Source organism: Vicugna pacos, chromosome 4, assembly GCF_048564905.1.
Source record: "Vicugna pacos chromosome 4, VicPac4, whole genome shotgun sequence".
Classification (NCBI taxonomy): Eukaryota; Metazoa; Chordata; class Mammalia; order Artiodactyla; family Camelidae; genus Vicugna; species Vicugna pacos.
In genome coordinates this window covers 42,443,213-42,460,417 of record NC_132990.1, presented here as the reverse complement: position 1 = coordinate 42,460,417, position 17,205 = coordinate 42,443,213, and the positions used below count along the sequence as shown (strand labels likewise).

Genomic DNA, 17,205 nt, shown 5'->3' with positions numbered 1-17,205 from the left:
CTACCTTGAATTTAATAGCGTTTTATTTTGATTATATTTCTGTGACTATTTTATGTGAGTGATTCTAAGTTTCCATATATACAGTGATACAAACCTTCCTTTCAAAATAAACTTACTTAACTAAAATAAATCAATTTAAAGAAAAATATTAAGTTAACTGACAAGTGCTATGTGGCTAAGCAAAACCCATAAAGGTGGTATATTAATAATATTCATGTTTGTAGAATATTTGAAAGCATTTGATGCTCTTCTGAGCTTTGCCCTCCGTTTTTAAAAATGTTATTTTGTGCTTTAGTAACCAAGACAAGAAGAGGTGTATCAACAAACAGAGCCTGGGCTGAGAAAGTGGGGAGCGGTTACCTAAATCAGGGCGTAGTGTGCATTAGCTAGTCTCTTCAAAACAAACAATAAAGATCAGCTGTACTAGTAGGAATGGGCTAGATTAGCATGTGGTAACAAAGAAACCCAATAGCTCTGAGCAAAACAAAACAAAAATTTCTTTCTTGCTTACATACCCAACAGCCACTTGGCTGCAGCCCGCGTAGCGCCTCCGCAGGCACCAAGCCGGGAACAGCACGCGGCACCTACATGCGTGCTCCTAATTCTTCTGCTCAGAAGTGACACCTGCCAGTCTGCTCTCATTTCATTTGTCATTGCAAGTCACGTAGCCACCCTAATTTCAAAGGAGGGCAGGGAAGTACAATTTTACTATGTGCCCCAAGGGCCGAGAGCCAGAACTACTTGAAGAGCAATAATGATTGTGAAAACCATCCAGCAAGCGGACAGTTCTGGATCCGTCCTGTAGGTGGAGACGTGGAGCCGAGCATCTGTTGGGGAGGTCGGCCATTGAGAGCCTGACCTGTGCTTACAACTGTCCATCCTCTGTGGCAGCTCCATCCTGTACGCAGACAACCCCAAATTAAGTAGTGACTACAGGCGGATAAGGTGAAATACTTACCTTCACGATGGAATGATCTGTGACCTCACAGATCCCGGGAGGCTTCCATTACTGATGGTAAAACTTCATTCTGCTCCATTGCCAACTGTTCTGTTTGGCCGCTTCATTTCTACAGATATTTATAGACCTAATGTATGGATGTGACTGAAGTAGTTACAATGAGCACAACCTGGGTTTCTCCTAGGTTTGCCTCCGGGCTATATCCTGGGTCAGCGTACCTACTCTGTCCCTGGGGTTTCCTAAAAAGTCCCCATGGCCTTTTATAATATTTGTGGCTTTCTGAGAGGCCCCTCCTGTGAGCACTGCCTGATCACGGTGTCAGCTTTTCCCTTCCCTCATGCATGCTACCTCTGGCTTTCTAGCACCTTCTTAACAGAGTCTCTGCTCTGTATTGCAAAGGGGTATTGAGAGATGAAGATCTCAATATCTGTTGAATGAATGAAAGCAGCACAGTTATCACTAGAGACATAGGAGTTTGTTTTTATCATAGTCTTTACTGACAGTAGAGGGTTTAACTTGGATCCTGAAAAAAGTGATCATCCAGGAAAGCAAACTCCCAGTGTTTGGTAGACCCAGACTGAGGTGGAGAGCAGTCTCAATAAGAGAGGGAGGGAGGAATTAAATTTAGCACTTCAACACAAAGGCTTACCCTGTTTAAATTTAGGTTAGCGCCTCCATCGGAAGTATTCCCCCTGGATGAGTGAAATTACATGGACGCCACTAAGAAGAAAAACATCATTGTCACGATAAATGGGGATGTACTGAACAAGGGTCAGGAGATAAAAATAAGTCAAGGGGAATTTATTGTGAATGGTGGTCAGCTTCATACAAGAACAGATAGATTAGTCACAGTTCTCTCCAGTATTTGTTCCCTTCCACTAGTCTTACCAAGTACACTAATATAAATAGTCCTGGACTTGACCCTGATTAGCAAGAAAAGATAGTAACGTAACCAGAACCATCTTCACCAACATACCATTCACAGTGAATCCGTAAATATTCCAAGAAGGAAGGAAAATACTATCAGCTGGTACCTTCTCAGGAATGTTCGGCACTTTACATTCATTGCTTAATCTTTGAACAACTCAGTGTCGTGGGTGGTACACATAAAGAAAGTGAGGCCAGCAGAGTATGCTCATGTCTGCCCATGACAGTTTGTCATATGCTTAAATTTATCTGGAGGAAGAGAAAGATATGAAGTCAGGTCGGTCCTGACTCCAAAGCACATATATTGCCTCTCTTTTTGGAAAAAAATAAATAAATGAAATGTCCTCTTTCGTATATTTTATTAGTTATTTGCTTTTCCTGTTTTTTTGAATTTTTTACTTGGGCTGTATTTACTTACATGAACTGCTGGGAAAAGTGAGGTGCCGTGTGCGCAGAGGAAAACCATGTCCATGGAGAAAGTCTGTCTTGGAATGTGGGGCCACTTACGATAGATTCAGTACACATACTTGGTTTATTCCAAGTGATTTGAATATGTTATCCTGGAATCTCTGGTTCAAACCGACCCCCAAACAATTGTTTACACTCTGGTTTTCTTTTTTTCAGGCTCCTGTCAGAGGATGCAGGAATGGACACCGCCTTTGAGGAGGGAACGCTGAGTCCCGGGGCTGCGGACATGAGGCCTGGTGAGGGAACATCTGTTCATTTCCATCAGTACTGTTATATATCCAAATATGCTCATTATTCAGTGAGAGAACCATTTCCTGTGCATCCAACTTGTGATGTCAGTGATAAAAGTGAAGAGAGTTGAAAAAAAATGTGTGCGAGGAAGGTGTTAGGCTTGATATGGTTGGTTAATTTCATAGTTGCCTCGACTACTGGGCCATCTTTTATCTCCTGGGCCATGGCTGGATCTGCCAGTGTTTTCAGTTCCTGTGATAATCATAGATCATTTATCGTAATACCAAATTCTAGCTGACTTCTAAGTTCACCAAAATTATACTAACATGTGTCAATGTTTAAAATTAGAAGTGCAATGTCGAGAATGCTCAGTATCCTGATTATTAAAAAAAAACAAAAGTACACTCTAAGAATTTACAACCCATGGTATATACAAAGAGGACTTTCAAATTTTCAGTTGCAACTTAGATGACTCCCACTTTGGACTAGGTTCACTCCTTTGCACTGTTCCATCTTCAAGAACTTAACCAAGATCCTGACCCCTGATGTTATCAGTCAAGGCTAGAATTGAGGAAGAGGGAGTCAACTTTTTTTTCCTGTCTGAGTATTTAAACTACATTCTTCAAAATATTAACCATGTGACATAACTATTCTTACATGTTCTGTGGCTAAATAAGCATGGTAGCCTCTGTACATCTCCACACTTCAAGGCTCACAAATCACTTTTGAATAATAAAGGCATTAAAGCTTTGGTTGTCCTACAGGTAGCAGTTAGCCACATGTGGCTATTTAAATTAATTAAACTAAAATAAATTTGAAAAGTTCAGTTCCTCTACTGCACTTGCTTCATCGCAAGTGCTCAAGAGCCACATATAGAACATTTCTATCATCACAGAAAATTCTTTTGGACAGCAATGCTCTCAGAATGCCTGTAATACAGAAACCCAATGTTGTATAAATTTACTGATCAAGTGAAACTATTTTTCAGGTGAAACACAAGTACATTACATAGAACACAGTTTAGGTGATGTTCTATACAGGAAAAAACAAAAAGAAAAAAAAAAACCCTTCATGACAAAGAAACAGGGTTAACTTCCTTAGGATAAGATCAGAGTTAGAATTCCAGAACTGAGGTGTATACCAAATGACATTCAAAACAATCTATGATAGGAAATCCTGTAATTTCTATTGTTAGGGTATCTCTCTACCATTGTTTAGTTGGGATCAACTGGGTTAAAAAATGACTTCTCCAGGTGTGCTTCTGAGGTGAGAGGCACTGAGCAGCAAGATGCGTGTTACAGTGAAAGGGTAGGAGCCCCTCCCACGAGCTTTCCGTAGAAGACTGTCACTATGGTATAGGAACTAACAGCAGTGTTGGCGTAAGAGGTAATGACTGCTTGATCAAGGAATGTAATCTGGGAGGATACCTCAGTTTTATTGGGGGAAAAAAAAGAATGCCAGCCAAAGAAAGGTCACTGCAGATGATAGACAGAGTTGTCAAGAACTGAAGTATTTGGGGAGTGTCTGTGAACATGACATAAAGTTTGTATCCTCCATCCTATAGGAATAAAGTTTATGTGGATTATTACGAATTATATGGAAAGTTTAACTGTCTTTCTTAGGTCCTATGCATCACAGAAAATTCAATTCAGTATTGTATCAGTGTCAAGTTTTCAAACTTGAACAGGGCTGTTCTAAAAACTAGTTCTCCGCCCATTTAGCAGTGGCTTCCACTTCCTGTTTCTACATGGGCAGGGCTGATGTGGCTGGGGCGAGCCAGTGCTGAGGCCTGCTGGTTGTGGCGTGGGGGTTCCAGAACCCATATAAGGACTTTTACCAGGTGCCTTTGCTGAAAGGGCCCTAACGCTGGGGCCCACAACCACTGTTGGCCACCATGTGTGTGGTCTTCCACTTAGTGTTCCTCCTCTTTCTGTTCTTTAGAACCTCCCAATTCTCTGGATCTTAATGGCTCTCATCCTCAGAGAATCAAACTCACAGCCCCAAATATCAATCTGTCTCTGGACCAAAGTGAAGGATCTGTTCTCTCTGATGATAACTTGGACAGTCCTGATGAAATTGACATCAATGTGGACGAACTCGATACTCCTGATGAAGCGGATTCTTTTGAGTACACCGGGCATGGTAAGTCGCCAAGTCGGCATGGCCAAAGTTTTGTGGAAGGTGAAAGATTATCTGTTCCTGTCTCCTGACCTTGAAGTGGCATTAGGAACAAACCTCCCGTTGTGTTGCAGGTGGCTCCTTTCCATGACTTCTAGAAGCTTCTGTTATCTCAGGTCATAGGTGGCCACAATTGACAGTGTAGAGCTTGACAGGGCAGGTATGGGTCACAGAGGTCATACACAATCATTGCTCCTTTGTTAAACCCCTACTATATATGCCAGGCTTTGTGCTGGGCGCTGGGCTTCTGGGGAAATTGTTACATGCCGTGTCATAAGAAAAGTGGAGCTGGGTTTGTTAGAAAGAGAATTGAAGCTGCAAGATAAAATTTGAAGTGGAGAAATTAGAGCTTACCAATTTCTTTGTACAAGCTCCCACAGTCTGGAATGTTCTTTCTGGCAGATTCTGACATGGCTGGCTCCTTCTCTTTATTCAGATCTTAATCAGATGTTACCTCCTCAGGGAGGCCTTCCTTGACCTCTGTAATCGAAGGCATTCCCCACCCCCACCTCCACGCCACTCTATCCCAGTGTTCATTTTATTTTCCAGGGGGCACGCTCATTGAAATCACATCATTTAACTATTTGCTGGCATGGTAATTATCTTTGTCTTCCCACTAGAATGTCTGCTTCCTAAGGTCAGGGCCTTTCTTATGTTTACTGCCATGTCTCTAATAAAGCAGGAAGGAAGGAGGGATGGGGTAAGACTAAAACATAAGAAAGCTGAAAGTTGCTAGATCAAACACTGACACTCCTGATATGACCAGGCACTCATTTTAGTTCTTTCTCTTGCTCGGTGAAATTATTGCTGAGTACGAAATAGGTAAAAACACAAAACATTTGCTTTCAAAAATGGCATCATGTAGTTTCAGTTTTACAGGGTGGCGTGCTCTGGTGTTATAATATTTAAAATGGAAAGTAAGAGAATCCTGGCTACAGCTACTGCTTTCCTACACTGTGAGAATTACTCTAATAAAAAAGAAATACCACAGTTGAATGACGCCCTGACTTTCAGAGCCATGCTAATTCCAGCAGTTTCGTTCATAGAAGAACATATTTAGCAAATTAGGAGAATCATCATCAAATTACTTACTTAATTCAGCCACCGGGCTACAACCACGGCCAGCATAGATTTTAGACCCTGCCTTCACACGGCAAAAGGCTTTATTTCCTGAAGCTAAGAAAATGGATGTGGCCAAACTACTTGTATTACAGTTTATTATGTTTAAGTAGAGATTTTATGTTGCATTTTTATCATGTTCTAGAATTTTTATAGTTACGAGAATATTTGACCCTGTGGGTGGAAATACACAAATAGGAGGTGAAAGGTGTTGAATTGATACTCTTCTGCCATCTCAGCTACTCCATCTTTCCTTGCTGTCCCCAGCTGTCCCCGCCCTTCTCCTGCTAGTAGATTTTTGACTGTAAAAATCATGCCTTGACCTAAAATCCCAGAGAAGCAGCTGTGGCATGACCCTGCGGGTCCCTCCCTCTCCTCCCCCTGCACCTCCCTGTTGCCCCCAGAGAGCTTTGTCACCCAACATATGAACCTTTTATTTTTATGAATAGTAAAACTGCCAAGCCAAGTGGTGGTGGCTGAGCAAACTGGTAATTAAAGCTGCCACTCGCTGACATAGTTCTTTTTATTTAGTTGACACAGTTATGTGGAAAGAACCAGTTTAACGGCCACCACCCTGCTTTTAGGTCTTAAATTCAAAGGAGGGGATTTTAAAATAAGTTGAATTTTAAAGTCCACCTTGATTTTCAAGTGAAAGATCTATGTTCAGACATCATTTTAAATAAACAAAAACATTAAACATTGAAAACAGAAAGGACATCTGAATAGCTGTATTTCATAAACATGCAGATGTAGATAACTGAGTGTATAAGGGAGACGGAATACATTTTAGCCCTAAGGTATGAAGTAGGTGCTTGAAAGCTGTATGGTTTGGTTTGGTTTGGTTTCCTGTGTGAGTGTTTTGAACTAGGCAGATACATTCTAAACAAAATTGGAGTTTTTAGGGCATAAGGTTTCAAAAATGTTTGGTCAGTAATATTATTTCATGAACACTTTTCATAGTTCTTACTATATGCCAAGATCTATGCTAGGTGCTTTATAAATAGTAACTATTTTAATCCTCATGTCAATCATATGAATAGGTATTAGGGTTATTTTAAGATGAGAACACTGGGACACAGAGAGGTTAAATAATTCACCTAAGGTCACACAGCTAGTAAAGGTCAGAACTAGCAGCCAACCTGAGTTGTGTTTGACTCTTGGGCCATGTGCCTCCATGAATCTACTGAGTGAAGAGGAGGCTCTTTTATAAGCTCAGGCTAGCATACCTGAAGCCAAGCGTAGTGACTGCCCCCCCTCACATTTACATGCCTTTTTATCCAGCCATTTTGGGGCCCTTACTTTACCAAGTTCTTGAAGGACCTTCACACCATTTGCCTGTTTTAGTCAACAGCTGATGATCAAACATTCCTGCCAGGCTGTTTGCCCACAATGCAATTTTGCTTATAGAAAATGTTTGAAGCTCACCATCAAAGGATGTTAAAGTGGTCTTCCCTTCAAAGCAAGTTTCTTTAATAATTGGTGTCCAAATAGTTGGAAAACATCATTCAAAGTACCGATATAATTAAGGGCTGATTTCCTTTGATATTTATAAGTGCCAAAGATATTAGCAGTATGTAGATAGTGAAGGATTTAGGAGGTCAATCTTTCATATTAAGGGAGTTCTGAGGTTTTTTTTTTTAATACTTTATGACACTTAAAAATATCTAAAGGTCAGAAAAAATGATGCCCAATTTCTATTTTCCAAACCAACCACAAAGTTATTTTTTACCATAATTCAGATCCCAGCAAAGGAATTCTGTAAGGGAAATGGAAAAAGTGATAAAAAAAAATTTTAGCCTGAGTATTTCTGATAAGAATTACAAGAAACATTCATGTGCTCTTACATTTGTTCTTCTTAGGCTCCGAAGCAAAGTTTAGCGACCTCATTTAAGTCCTCTTTTCTGAATCCTAACCCTAATGACAGACAGTTTTCCTATGTGAAAGAGGTACCCCGACACTCAGGATTCAGCAACATTTTTGTCCAGGGAGCTGCTTAACTCGCCTGTCTGCAGTCTTCCATTATTTTCACAGCCTTTAGGCGACCAGCTTATAAAATCAATTCGTTTTAACTCTGCATATAAACTAGTCAAGTGTTAAGCTTACTCTGTTTTACCCACAAGCAATCTGATGCCATAGCGATGATGTGGTCTGAAGGGACGACTTTCCTTTGCACTTCTGTATGCTGAGTGTTCACATTCAAATTAACTACATACCTGCTCTTTGCCACCTAAAGGACTTTCAAGGCTTTCTTAACTGTATACAGGATGTCTTTCCTCTAACAAGAAGTCCAAACAGGGAGAGTATGAAAAAATAGAAGTGGGAAGACCATTTAGAAAGTTACTGTTGTCGCCTGGGAAGAAGGCATACCTCGGACTCTAGCAATAGCAAAGAGCATGCAGAAAGCCTGTGACTGAATCCCAGCTGTGCGCTTCCCAACTACACTGAACTATACTTTGACAGGAAAAAACTAAGTATTTTCTCAGTTTGTGATACTGGTAGAGGATGCATCTTAGCTTAAGCTTCATTCTATCTAGAAGGGTCCTTAAAAATACATTCACATCATTGTATGCTTTTGTAAAATTTGAAAAAAAAAAAAGATTATTTTCCTTAAAAAGCTCCCTCCCCACAAAATCATATATGTTTCAGGCCTAACAAAACCTGAACCCACATTGGATACTCAGACAAACCTAAGTAGCATAAAAGGGAGAGATGAAAGGTACACTGGAAATGAAAATTAAAAGTTAGTTTATAAATCCTCTAGGGTATTTGGCATAATAGTAAACATGTCTTGAATGATGAGTGTCATTTAGAAAGCACTTAAAGTTCTCCAAATCAGTAATCTGGACTAATACAGAGCATGTTCAAGGGCCATACAGTTATGCCTGTGTTAGTGATCAAATATGCCATGAATAACATCTAAACCCATTTTCTTCCTGGGAATGATTCCTAAAAGGCAATACAAATAAAGAGGCTCTTTGGCTTAAAAAAAATGTTTTTTTAAGTTCAAACATGGAAGTTTAAAAGACTTTTTAAAAGTCTGAAAACGCATTTTCAGATTATTCATATTCTCAGCGCAAGATCACAACATAGAAAGCTCGCCCCCTTTGCAGCCCTTTGTCCCTCCTGGAAGGTCACAGCTGACATCATCTAGTGAGTCCGTATGAACACCAGTGATGGAGACCTCACTGTGATCTCTGTAGCACAGGATATTCAGGAGCTCGTGTACTAAAACATCTCACAAAAAAAGAAAAGAAAGGAAAATGTTCAAGTTAACGTCTCCCCTGTGTGCCAGGGCCTGACTGACGGCAGCAGTCGCCAGGGGGGGAAGCTTGCTCCTGAGAAAAGGAGACAAGGAAGTCAAGCATTTCTTAGTGGAGAGGGCATGAGACCAAAATTAAATTTGGAGGGCCTAGGGGTAGAGCATTAAATGAGACCTGAAATTTTTGAAAACAGTGAGAAAGTGAGGAAATGATGGCTGTGGGGGAGGATGGTAATTTATAGTTACAGCAGAAGAATTATTACGATCAGGAAGACACTGTTCTTTCAAGGGAGTAAAGGAGCTCTACTTCTTACTAGCTTATATTGTTGAACTCCAGAAATGAACACCTTAAGAAACTTTACTATACCCCTAGCTCTTATGTAACTCTTTCCCTTTTTCTTTTTCTTAATTTACATCAATCAGAAGAGGTAAGGAAGGAAAAGGGGCCGTACCAACTTGGCCGCTCTCACTCTCTGAAACACTAGGAATAACATTTCATAAAAAGGTCCAGCCTTGAACTTATATACCAAAATGAGTAATAAGGCTGTTTTTAAAAATAAACTGTAGGAAAATGTGTTCATGGATACATACATACCTTTAAGGTAGGAGTTTCATTTCTTACTCTGATACAACAATCAAAGAACTTAAAGACAAAAATCAACAAAGTCAACTATGTAAAAATACTATATTCCTAACTAGCAAAAAATCACCAATTCAAAAGCTAAGCATGAGGCAGGAAAATAATTGAAATACATGACACAGTTCTATATAGAGGATGCCAACAAATCAGTAAGGACCACGATAGGCAAAGGATTTGCCAGGTGCCTCCCTGCCAGTTAGAGGAACAACATTTTTTTTTTTTTTGGTGGTGGGTGGTAGAGAACTAGGTTTGTTTGTTTATTTATTTAAGAGAAATATAAATAGCTAATAAACACAAACATTCTCATTTTCTTTCATAGTTAAATATACATTAAAATAACAAAGAGAGTTGTTTCACCCTGAATGTTGCAGGGGGAAAAACCTCGATAACCCCCTGTGTCTTTGGTAGTGTGAGGAGACAGGTACTCTCGTGCCGTATGGTGTGATATATTCAAGGGTAAAAATGTTCATAAAACCTTTCAGTGCTTATACCCTCTGACCCAGCACTCCACGGCCAGAAAGCTAACTTACAGCGGTATGTGCACAAAAGAGGTTACAAACCTTTACAGAGACACTGCAGCAAATTCTTTATAAGAAACAACCACCGACAAAATAGAATAAAACTAAGTTCCCATCACTATAGGATTGACAAACCTAAAGACACCAGTCAGTGGAGTACTCTAGGGTGAGTAGAGTTTACATTCACTGAGACAAGAAGGAACCTATGTTGTCACAGTAGACATACGGTATGCACAGAACATGCAGAATATACAGAATAATCATACTTTCTGGGGGGAAAAAAATTATGTGCACACGCGCCTAGAAAGACTACACAGCAAACAGTGAGAGAGGGGCACTGGCGATTTTTGCTGTTTTCATGAACAATTTCTGTATTGCTTGCACTTCTACTAGTGTGTTTTATTTTTATAACCAGGAAAGAGAACAAACCATACCAAAAAAAAAAATTTTTTTTAACGAAGTAGCCTCAGTTAAAGCATGCGGAAAACAACACAACCCCATACAGCTCACTGGGGTCAAGTTAGAGCAGGCCAGGAAGTCCCAAACAGGATGAAGAGGGGCTGCTGCACAGGGAGCTGACGGCAGGGGAGAGCACGTGTGTACAGGAGCATCGGGAGACAGATCCCCATCAGAGCCCTGAGTTTGGAGGGAGCAGAGCCCAGAGGGAAAACAGGGTCCTGGGAAGAGCTGAGTATCCAGGGTCCTTAACCCAAGTAGGAAGGGAGAGGCAGGAAGGGACCCCTAGACAGGGAGTCCAGGGCAGATGGATGGATTTGGACAAGTGACACAGCGCTGGAGCAGAAGCCAAGGTTGCTGCAAGCGTTCGTGGGAACACAGAGAAAGGCAGAGTGAGGCAAGGTGCTGGTAGCTGTTTGTGTTGGCCCAAAAGGCTGCGACTGCTTCCGTGAAGCTGGACTTCATTTTGCTCTTCTAAGTCGCAGGTAATTAGACACGTCCGAATGTCTTGCAGAACCTTCTGAAACAATGGCTTTGTTGTGGCTCCCTGACAGATGACCTGTATTTCCAGGAACTTGTCCAGGCTTTATTTACCCGCTCACCCTCCCAAGTTTTACTGAGTGCTCTCTGCAGGTTTCCAGGCTGAGTGTGGCGTGGGTTGCTGGAGGCAGATATTAAAGGTGATTCTGGCCCAGTTGCTTAGCCCAAGGAACTCACTGCCTCATAGTGAAATGAATGAGGATCAGACAGTCACGCATTCAAGGTACAGTGTGGTGGCTCAGGAGAGTACAAAAGGGAAGGGCTGGATTATATTTGCTTCCTAGCTCTGTGACCTGAGGTAGTCACTTCAGAGTCTTTGCGTGGGTATCAGGTCTCTCCTAACACCTCCCACTGTCAATGCCTAATAGAGCACTGCTGTTCTTACTATCAAAGTGCCATGGGAGAGCACAAGTACAGCGCAAAGCAAAGGCCACGTCCCATGGATGGAAAGTTAAAAATGACGGTATCTCACAGAATTACTGTGAAGGTTGTCATCTTTCTTTCCAGGTTACTTAGACATAGAAAGAATAACCATTGTTAAACTCTACTAGGACTTGAAGTAAAAACAAAAACAACGGTTGCTTATTCTTTAAAAAAAAAAAGTCATATGGTTGCTTTTTTTTGGATGCACAAGAGTGGGTAGTAAGTTTCTCCGCCAAGAACACTCAGTGGGCTTTTTAGTTGCCTTGGGCGCCCACTCACAAATCGGTGTCTCGTGAATTTTTGACCTTGGAGCACTCCTGGTCTACAGGGTGGTTTCTGGCTCACTGTAAAATCTGTGTGGCATATGCTGAAAGATCTATAGGAAGCAATACCAAATTCATGTCCAGATGTGCTCCCACCGGGGAAGGGGATTCAACCCCATTGTAAGAGTCTTAGAGTGGGGGGGGGGGGTCAAGGCTGGCAGTCTATCATCAAGATAGCAAGCGGAGGGCCCCCAAAACGCTCTGAGCACTCAGGATGCACCAGGAGACTGGGCCCAAGGAAAGCAAGATTATCTGGGCCTGATGAAAGACTCTGCAGTCTACAACCTGTGTGATCAAGGCGGAGCTGGTATCAGCCTATACCCCACTGGCCCACTACAGACACAAGACAGCCCCAGCTCTCTTCCTGTCCCCACCCTCAGCTTGGCCTTAGCAGTGGATATTGTTGTTCCATCAATCAGTAAGACTTCACTGAGTATCCTTCATGTGGTCAGGATGGTGTTCAGCGCTATCAGGGTTACACATAACAGGGAGCACCATCTGGTTGACTCTGCCAGGAGGTAGCTAGCTGTTGAGCTGTTGGGTAGTTAGACAAGTGGGGGCACCGCGCAGATAGGTGGAGGGGAGGGAGGATGGTCCGGAAGATGGTACTATGCCTGCCTCCAACATAAAGGGATTTAGAAGAACTAAATGAGTGTCAGCAAAAAAAACAAAACAAAACAAAAAAAAACAGTTAAAACCTGACAGCCGTAACTGTGCAGTAGCAAAAAAAACTTAACTGGACGTGACCCAATGCTCGCTGTAATATAATTAGCATTGATTGAGGTTCAGCCCCGCCTCCCCATGGGTTTTTCTGTGTACACGTGGATAAGGACGTTTGCAAAGGGGCCAAACCTGACTAAGCATTCCAGGGTCAAGAGCCATCAATCAAAGAACCACCTCTAAGCGAGGGTACAAGAGAAAGGGGCAAAGTCCTCTGCGTCCCCCCTGGGGTCAGCCCACCTCGCGTTCTCGGAGGTGTGCTTTTCTTTTCCTAAATAAACCCTTTAAAATCTTTTGCTATACAGCGCTCTTCGTCTCCTGACTGTGATCTGCTCTTTTGGGTACGACAAGAACTGGGGTCTTTTCCTTTTCGTTTTGGGACAACAGAACTGCCTCAACTTGGAGGTCTTGCTCCTTCAGCCCTGCTCTGTGCTTCATTTCCAGAGGATCCCACTGCCAACAGAGACTCCGGCCAGGAGTCCGAGTCTATCCCAGAGTACACGGCGGAGGAGGAGCGGGAGGACAACCGGCTGTGGAGGACCGTGGTGATTGGCGAACAGGAGCAGCGGATTGACATGAAGGTCATCGAGCCCTACAGGAGAGTCATTTCTCATGGAGGTAACCAAGTTATGTGCGAATCTGGGAAGCGAGGAGGGGGGCAGATCTAGTTTTTTAATTAGAAGTGAAAGTAGGGTTCTCAGCAGCATGATGTCCCAAGACCCTACTGGGCGGTCAACATTCAGGGCCCCGAAGAGCCAAGAGTATTATTTCATACTCAATTCGATAAACACTGGAAAGCCCACTACAAAAGTGCTTTTCACACCGTGTGTCTGATAGCTCTAATCTTCTGTGCGAATTCCTTGAAAGCCACGGTTGCCCAGTCGAGTGCTGTGCGTCTGGAATCCATGCCGGCGGCCTGTAGGGCTTGACTGGGCTGTTTTCGAGTCCATCCTCCCACGGCCTGCAGCAAGGTCATGACTCCAGAGGTGCTTCTAATCCCAGGGCAATCTTTTGAATCCTCTTCAGAAGCTTTAGGACATCTTTTAAGATTCAGTTTGGTCTTTTCTTTCCCCCCATTACATCTGTGCCTGACCGCAGCCACTTTCCGCCCAAGCCTCCACTTGCTTTGGGAGGGACAAGGGAGAGAGAAAAGGCTCTGGTGTTTTCGTTGCTTCCGCGGTGCTCCAGGAGGCTTGGTTAATGTGGGCTTCACAAAAAGTCAGATGAGCACAGGCAACACATTCGCTGTTGTCAGCTTCAGGAGACATAAATGGCTGCTTGGTTTTTCAACTGCATGCATGACTTTGCTGCGGTCCTGGGGCACCACCCTCACCACTCGGCTGTTCTAGAAAAAGTGTAAGCTGACAAGGCAGCCTTCTCGCTTCCTTAACGAGGACAGGGAAATAAGCATCTTGGTGTTGCATCCAACCCGGAGCTTTTGTTTTCTAACAAGCAGAAGGGCATCTTGTTTTTTCACTCAGACTTCCCTCCACCGCACATTTCCACTCTCTGCTCCACGCATGGCTACGTCCCATGGGAGGACTATCCAGGGCCCCACCCTTGATGGTGAAGGAATCTAGGTGCCCCTGGCTGTGACCTTCCTTTTTCCTGCCTCACCATTTGAGCTGAAGTGGTGACGGAGCCCAGTGACAGCTGCCGTGGGGCTGGGGCGGCTTCCTCTAAGGGAGACTTCCCCCATCACAACGGGAGCAGGCCTGATCCTGCCACAAGTGATGGACGGCTGGCCCCAGCGTCAGCCATGGTGTTCTCCTAATGAAAACCACAACCCGAACACCAGCTGGATCTTGCCAGAATGTCAGGCGTCCTTTGTCCCACCCGTCGGGTACGTCTGGTTTGTTTGCTTTTTAGAAATAAAGAGCAAACAAACCAAAGCAAAGGCTGGCTATACAACAGCCTTTGTGCATTCGGAAAGCTACAAGGAATGGAGGAAAGTCTCTCAAAGTAAATCCCAGTCACCCAGTGACAACCCCTGCTGCATTTACGCCACGGTGAAGCTAGCTGTGGTAGGTGGGTGGGTTTAGCCCATGGGTCCGGCGCCTGAGTCAGGAGAGAGTGGTTATTGTCAGCACTCTGGGGTTGGAAAAAGCCACTGCTTCTGCCGGTCCATTCTTTGTCAAAATTCACTGCACACCTCAGGGCTAACATGGTTTGCTGTGCCCTCCATCCCCGCCACTCCTCCCCTCGGCACTCGCTCCTCTCCTGTCTGTGTTGTGAGCTCGTCTTCTCGTCTGTATGACTGTCTGGTTCGTTTGAGAGAGAAGGCTCCTCTCCTGTCCCCAGCTCTGCCTCGGCCTGCTCCAGGCACCAGCCTGCATGAGGGTACTGCGCCGCACCCCCTGGAACGTTAGCGAGATGCCCCTTCTTCCTCGACCCCGGACAGCTTTTGTGCTCCGTAGGGGAAGACAGTTCCCATGTTGCTTCTGAATTTGCCAAAGCTTTGTCTGCTGCGTTGGAGGCTCACGCCACTTTCCCAGACCTTAATGATGATCAAGTCACACTCCCCAGTTACCAGTCCATTGAACTGGCCATCCCTGGCTTCTGACGAGCATTTAAAAAGCAGCACTCCGTAGTGAACAAAGATGTTGTTTTGGTGCCTTGCACTCTGCTCTGAGGATGTTTTCCCACTCAGGCCAGTAGGAAGGCACCGGCTGCACTGTGCTCTGTGCAGCAGGATGGCAAGATGCGGGTGATTAAAAGAGCTGCCTGAGTTTGCTGCGCTGCCAGGCCCTGCAAGTGTGCACCCTAGCTGGGAACGTCTGTGGGTGAGAGCGGTATTGGAGCAAATAATTCAGCCTTCAGCTTTGGTGGCCTTGACATGAACTGTGGCCAGAGGCCTGGGACACACTGTAGGTCAGGCTTCAAAATCCATCTTGGCCACTGATCAGTCTGTGACCTCGGTACATCACTTCACTCCCCTGGGCCTCGGTTACTTCCATTGTCCAAAAAGGGTGATCTCAAAGCCAGTGTCCCCTCTTCCAAGCCCATGAGTAATAGCCCTGCCATCTGCTTGAATAAAAAAGCAAAGAGAGGTCTGGGTGGTTCGGATCAGCCAATAGCGTGGGGTCATTCTGAGGCCAGAACTGGTGTTTCTGAACCAGAAGCGGGGAACACGATGAAATAACCAAGGGCAGTCACGCCGAAGCATTGTAACGAGGAGTTTCCTTTCTTGTGTTTTTACTTCTCTTATTTCATTATAGGAGACTCAGGTAACCTTCTCTGCAGTGTTGCTGGACAAATGATCCTGGAAAGAATGCGGACAAGAGTTGCAGGCTGGGGTGTGTGTGTGTGTGTTTTTGGTTGAGACTGTGGCATCTTTCCTTCTCTCCCCATCCCATTTGTTGGCCGGCAAACTTGTGTTCCGCCCTTTCATGCCTGTCTGTTCGACCTCAGGTAAGGATTGCACCGTTGCTTCTGAGGGTGGCAGGAGACCCCGCGGTGGGATGGCTCATGTACCTCAGTGCACACACTCTGAATTTGCTTCACCATTACTGAGAGGAGAGTCTGATAAGAACATGTTTTAAAAAAAAAACCTAAGCCTCAGGTGAACTGTGCACTTGTTGACAGGCAACTTCACTTGAGTAAGCTGCATCTTTAGCGTAGGAGTTGGGTTAGATGAGCCGCTTGAAGGCGTAGGCAAGGATCGAAACACAAATGGTCCTGTTCATTCTAGTTACTGCACTTTGCCAGTGACTGCTGCCGGAAGTAGCTCCGGAGCCTGACTCTGGACTGAGAAGGAAAACTTGCACGAGGAAAGCTTCTCTTTCCTTCCTTATACCTTCCATCACCCCCTCTCCTCTTGTCTTCTTTCTTTTGCCACTTCTTCCCTTCGTACAGTTCCTCTGCCTCAAAGTGCAAAAATCCATTTTCATGTGTAAATTTCAGTAATTTTTCTTTATAGCAAGAGACATTCCTGACTTAGACAATGATCAGGAAGTGGTAAGTTAATCCTTAAGTATTCCTTCGGTTAGATGAACCCAAGCTAACACGACACTACAGCATTCCAAGGACAGACAGCAGTGACACACAGCTGAACTGCCATGTGGGATGACTTCTGAAGTACTGTTTACAAACCTCAGTCTTTCCTCAAAAAAAAAAAAAAAAAGCCACATTCTTAGAAATTCTCCAGAAATAGAAAAAGAAACCAAAGGAAGTGAGCAGTCATGATCTTGAAATTATCCTGACACCCTGGAGCCAGACAGCCATGTTCAGAAAGATGCTTTTGAAAGGATGCTGTTGTCCTTGTTTCTAAGATGGATTCACTAGGTCTGCTGTTTCTTTTCACAAACCTGGTCTTTTACACTGTGCTAGGTCTGACCTGCACACTTTCGTGGTGCTCAGATTCATTGTCACTGGGCCACCCTGTCCCGTGTGGATTTCTATTCGGTTATAAGTCTCCTTAAATGAAACTGTTTGGTGGAACAAGC

At 43.8% G+C, this 17,205-nt stretch overlaps 2 protein-coding genes across 7 annotated transcripts in view; one reads left to right on the top strand and one right to left on the bottom strand.

Moving 5' to 3' along the window:
- The window catches only part of PRUNE2 (prune homolog 2 with BCH domain), a 230,198-nt gene that overhangs the window by 192,627 nt on the left and 20,366 nt on the right, over positions 1-17,205 (top strand). For 5 of the 6 annotated variants that reach the window (XR_012072048.1, XM_072959626.1, XM_072959623.1 and 2 more), the window contains 3 exons: positions 2,510-2,589; positions 4,526-4,726; positions 13,205-13,378. Coding sequence is in view for 5 of the 6 variants with exons in the window: in XM_072959626.1 (XP_072815727.1) it covers positions 2,510-2,589; positions 4,526-4,726; positions 13,205-13,378 (455 nt within the window). In the remaining variant the exon portion in view is untranslated. Of the gene's footprint in view, positions 1-2,509; positions 2,590-4,525; positions 4,727-13,204; positions 13,379-15,978; positions 16,265-17,205 lie in introns of those variants that run through there. The other variant, XM_072959624.1, reaches the window with a different exon arrangement.
- The window catches only part of GCNT1 (glucosaminyl (N-acetyl) transferase 1), a 144,597-nt gene continuing 130,911 nt past the window's right edge, over positions 3,520-17,205 (bottom strand). Inside the window, exon 5 of the transcript XR_012072050.1 lies at positions 3,520-5,077. The gene's annotated coding sequence lies outside the window, so the exon portion shown is untranslated. The remainder of the gene's footprint in view (positions 5,078-17,205) is intronic.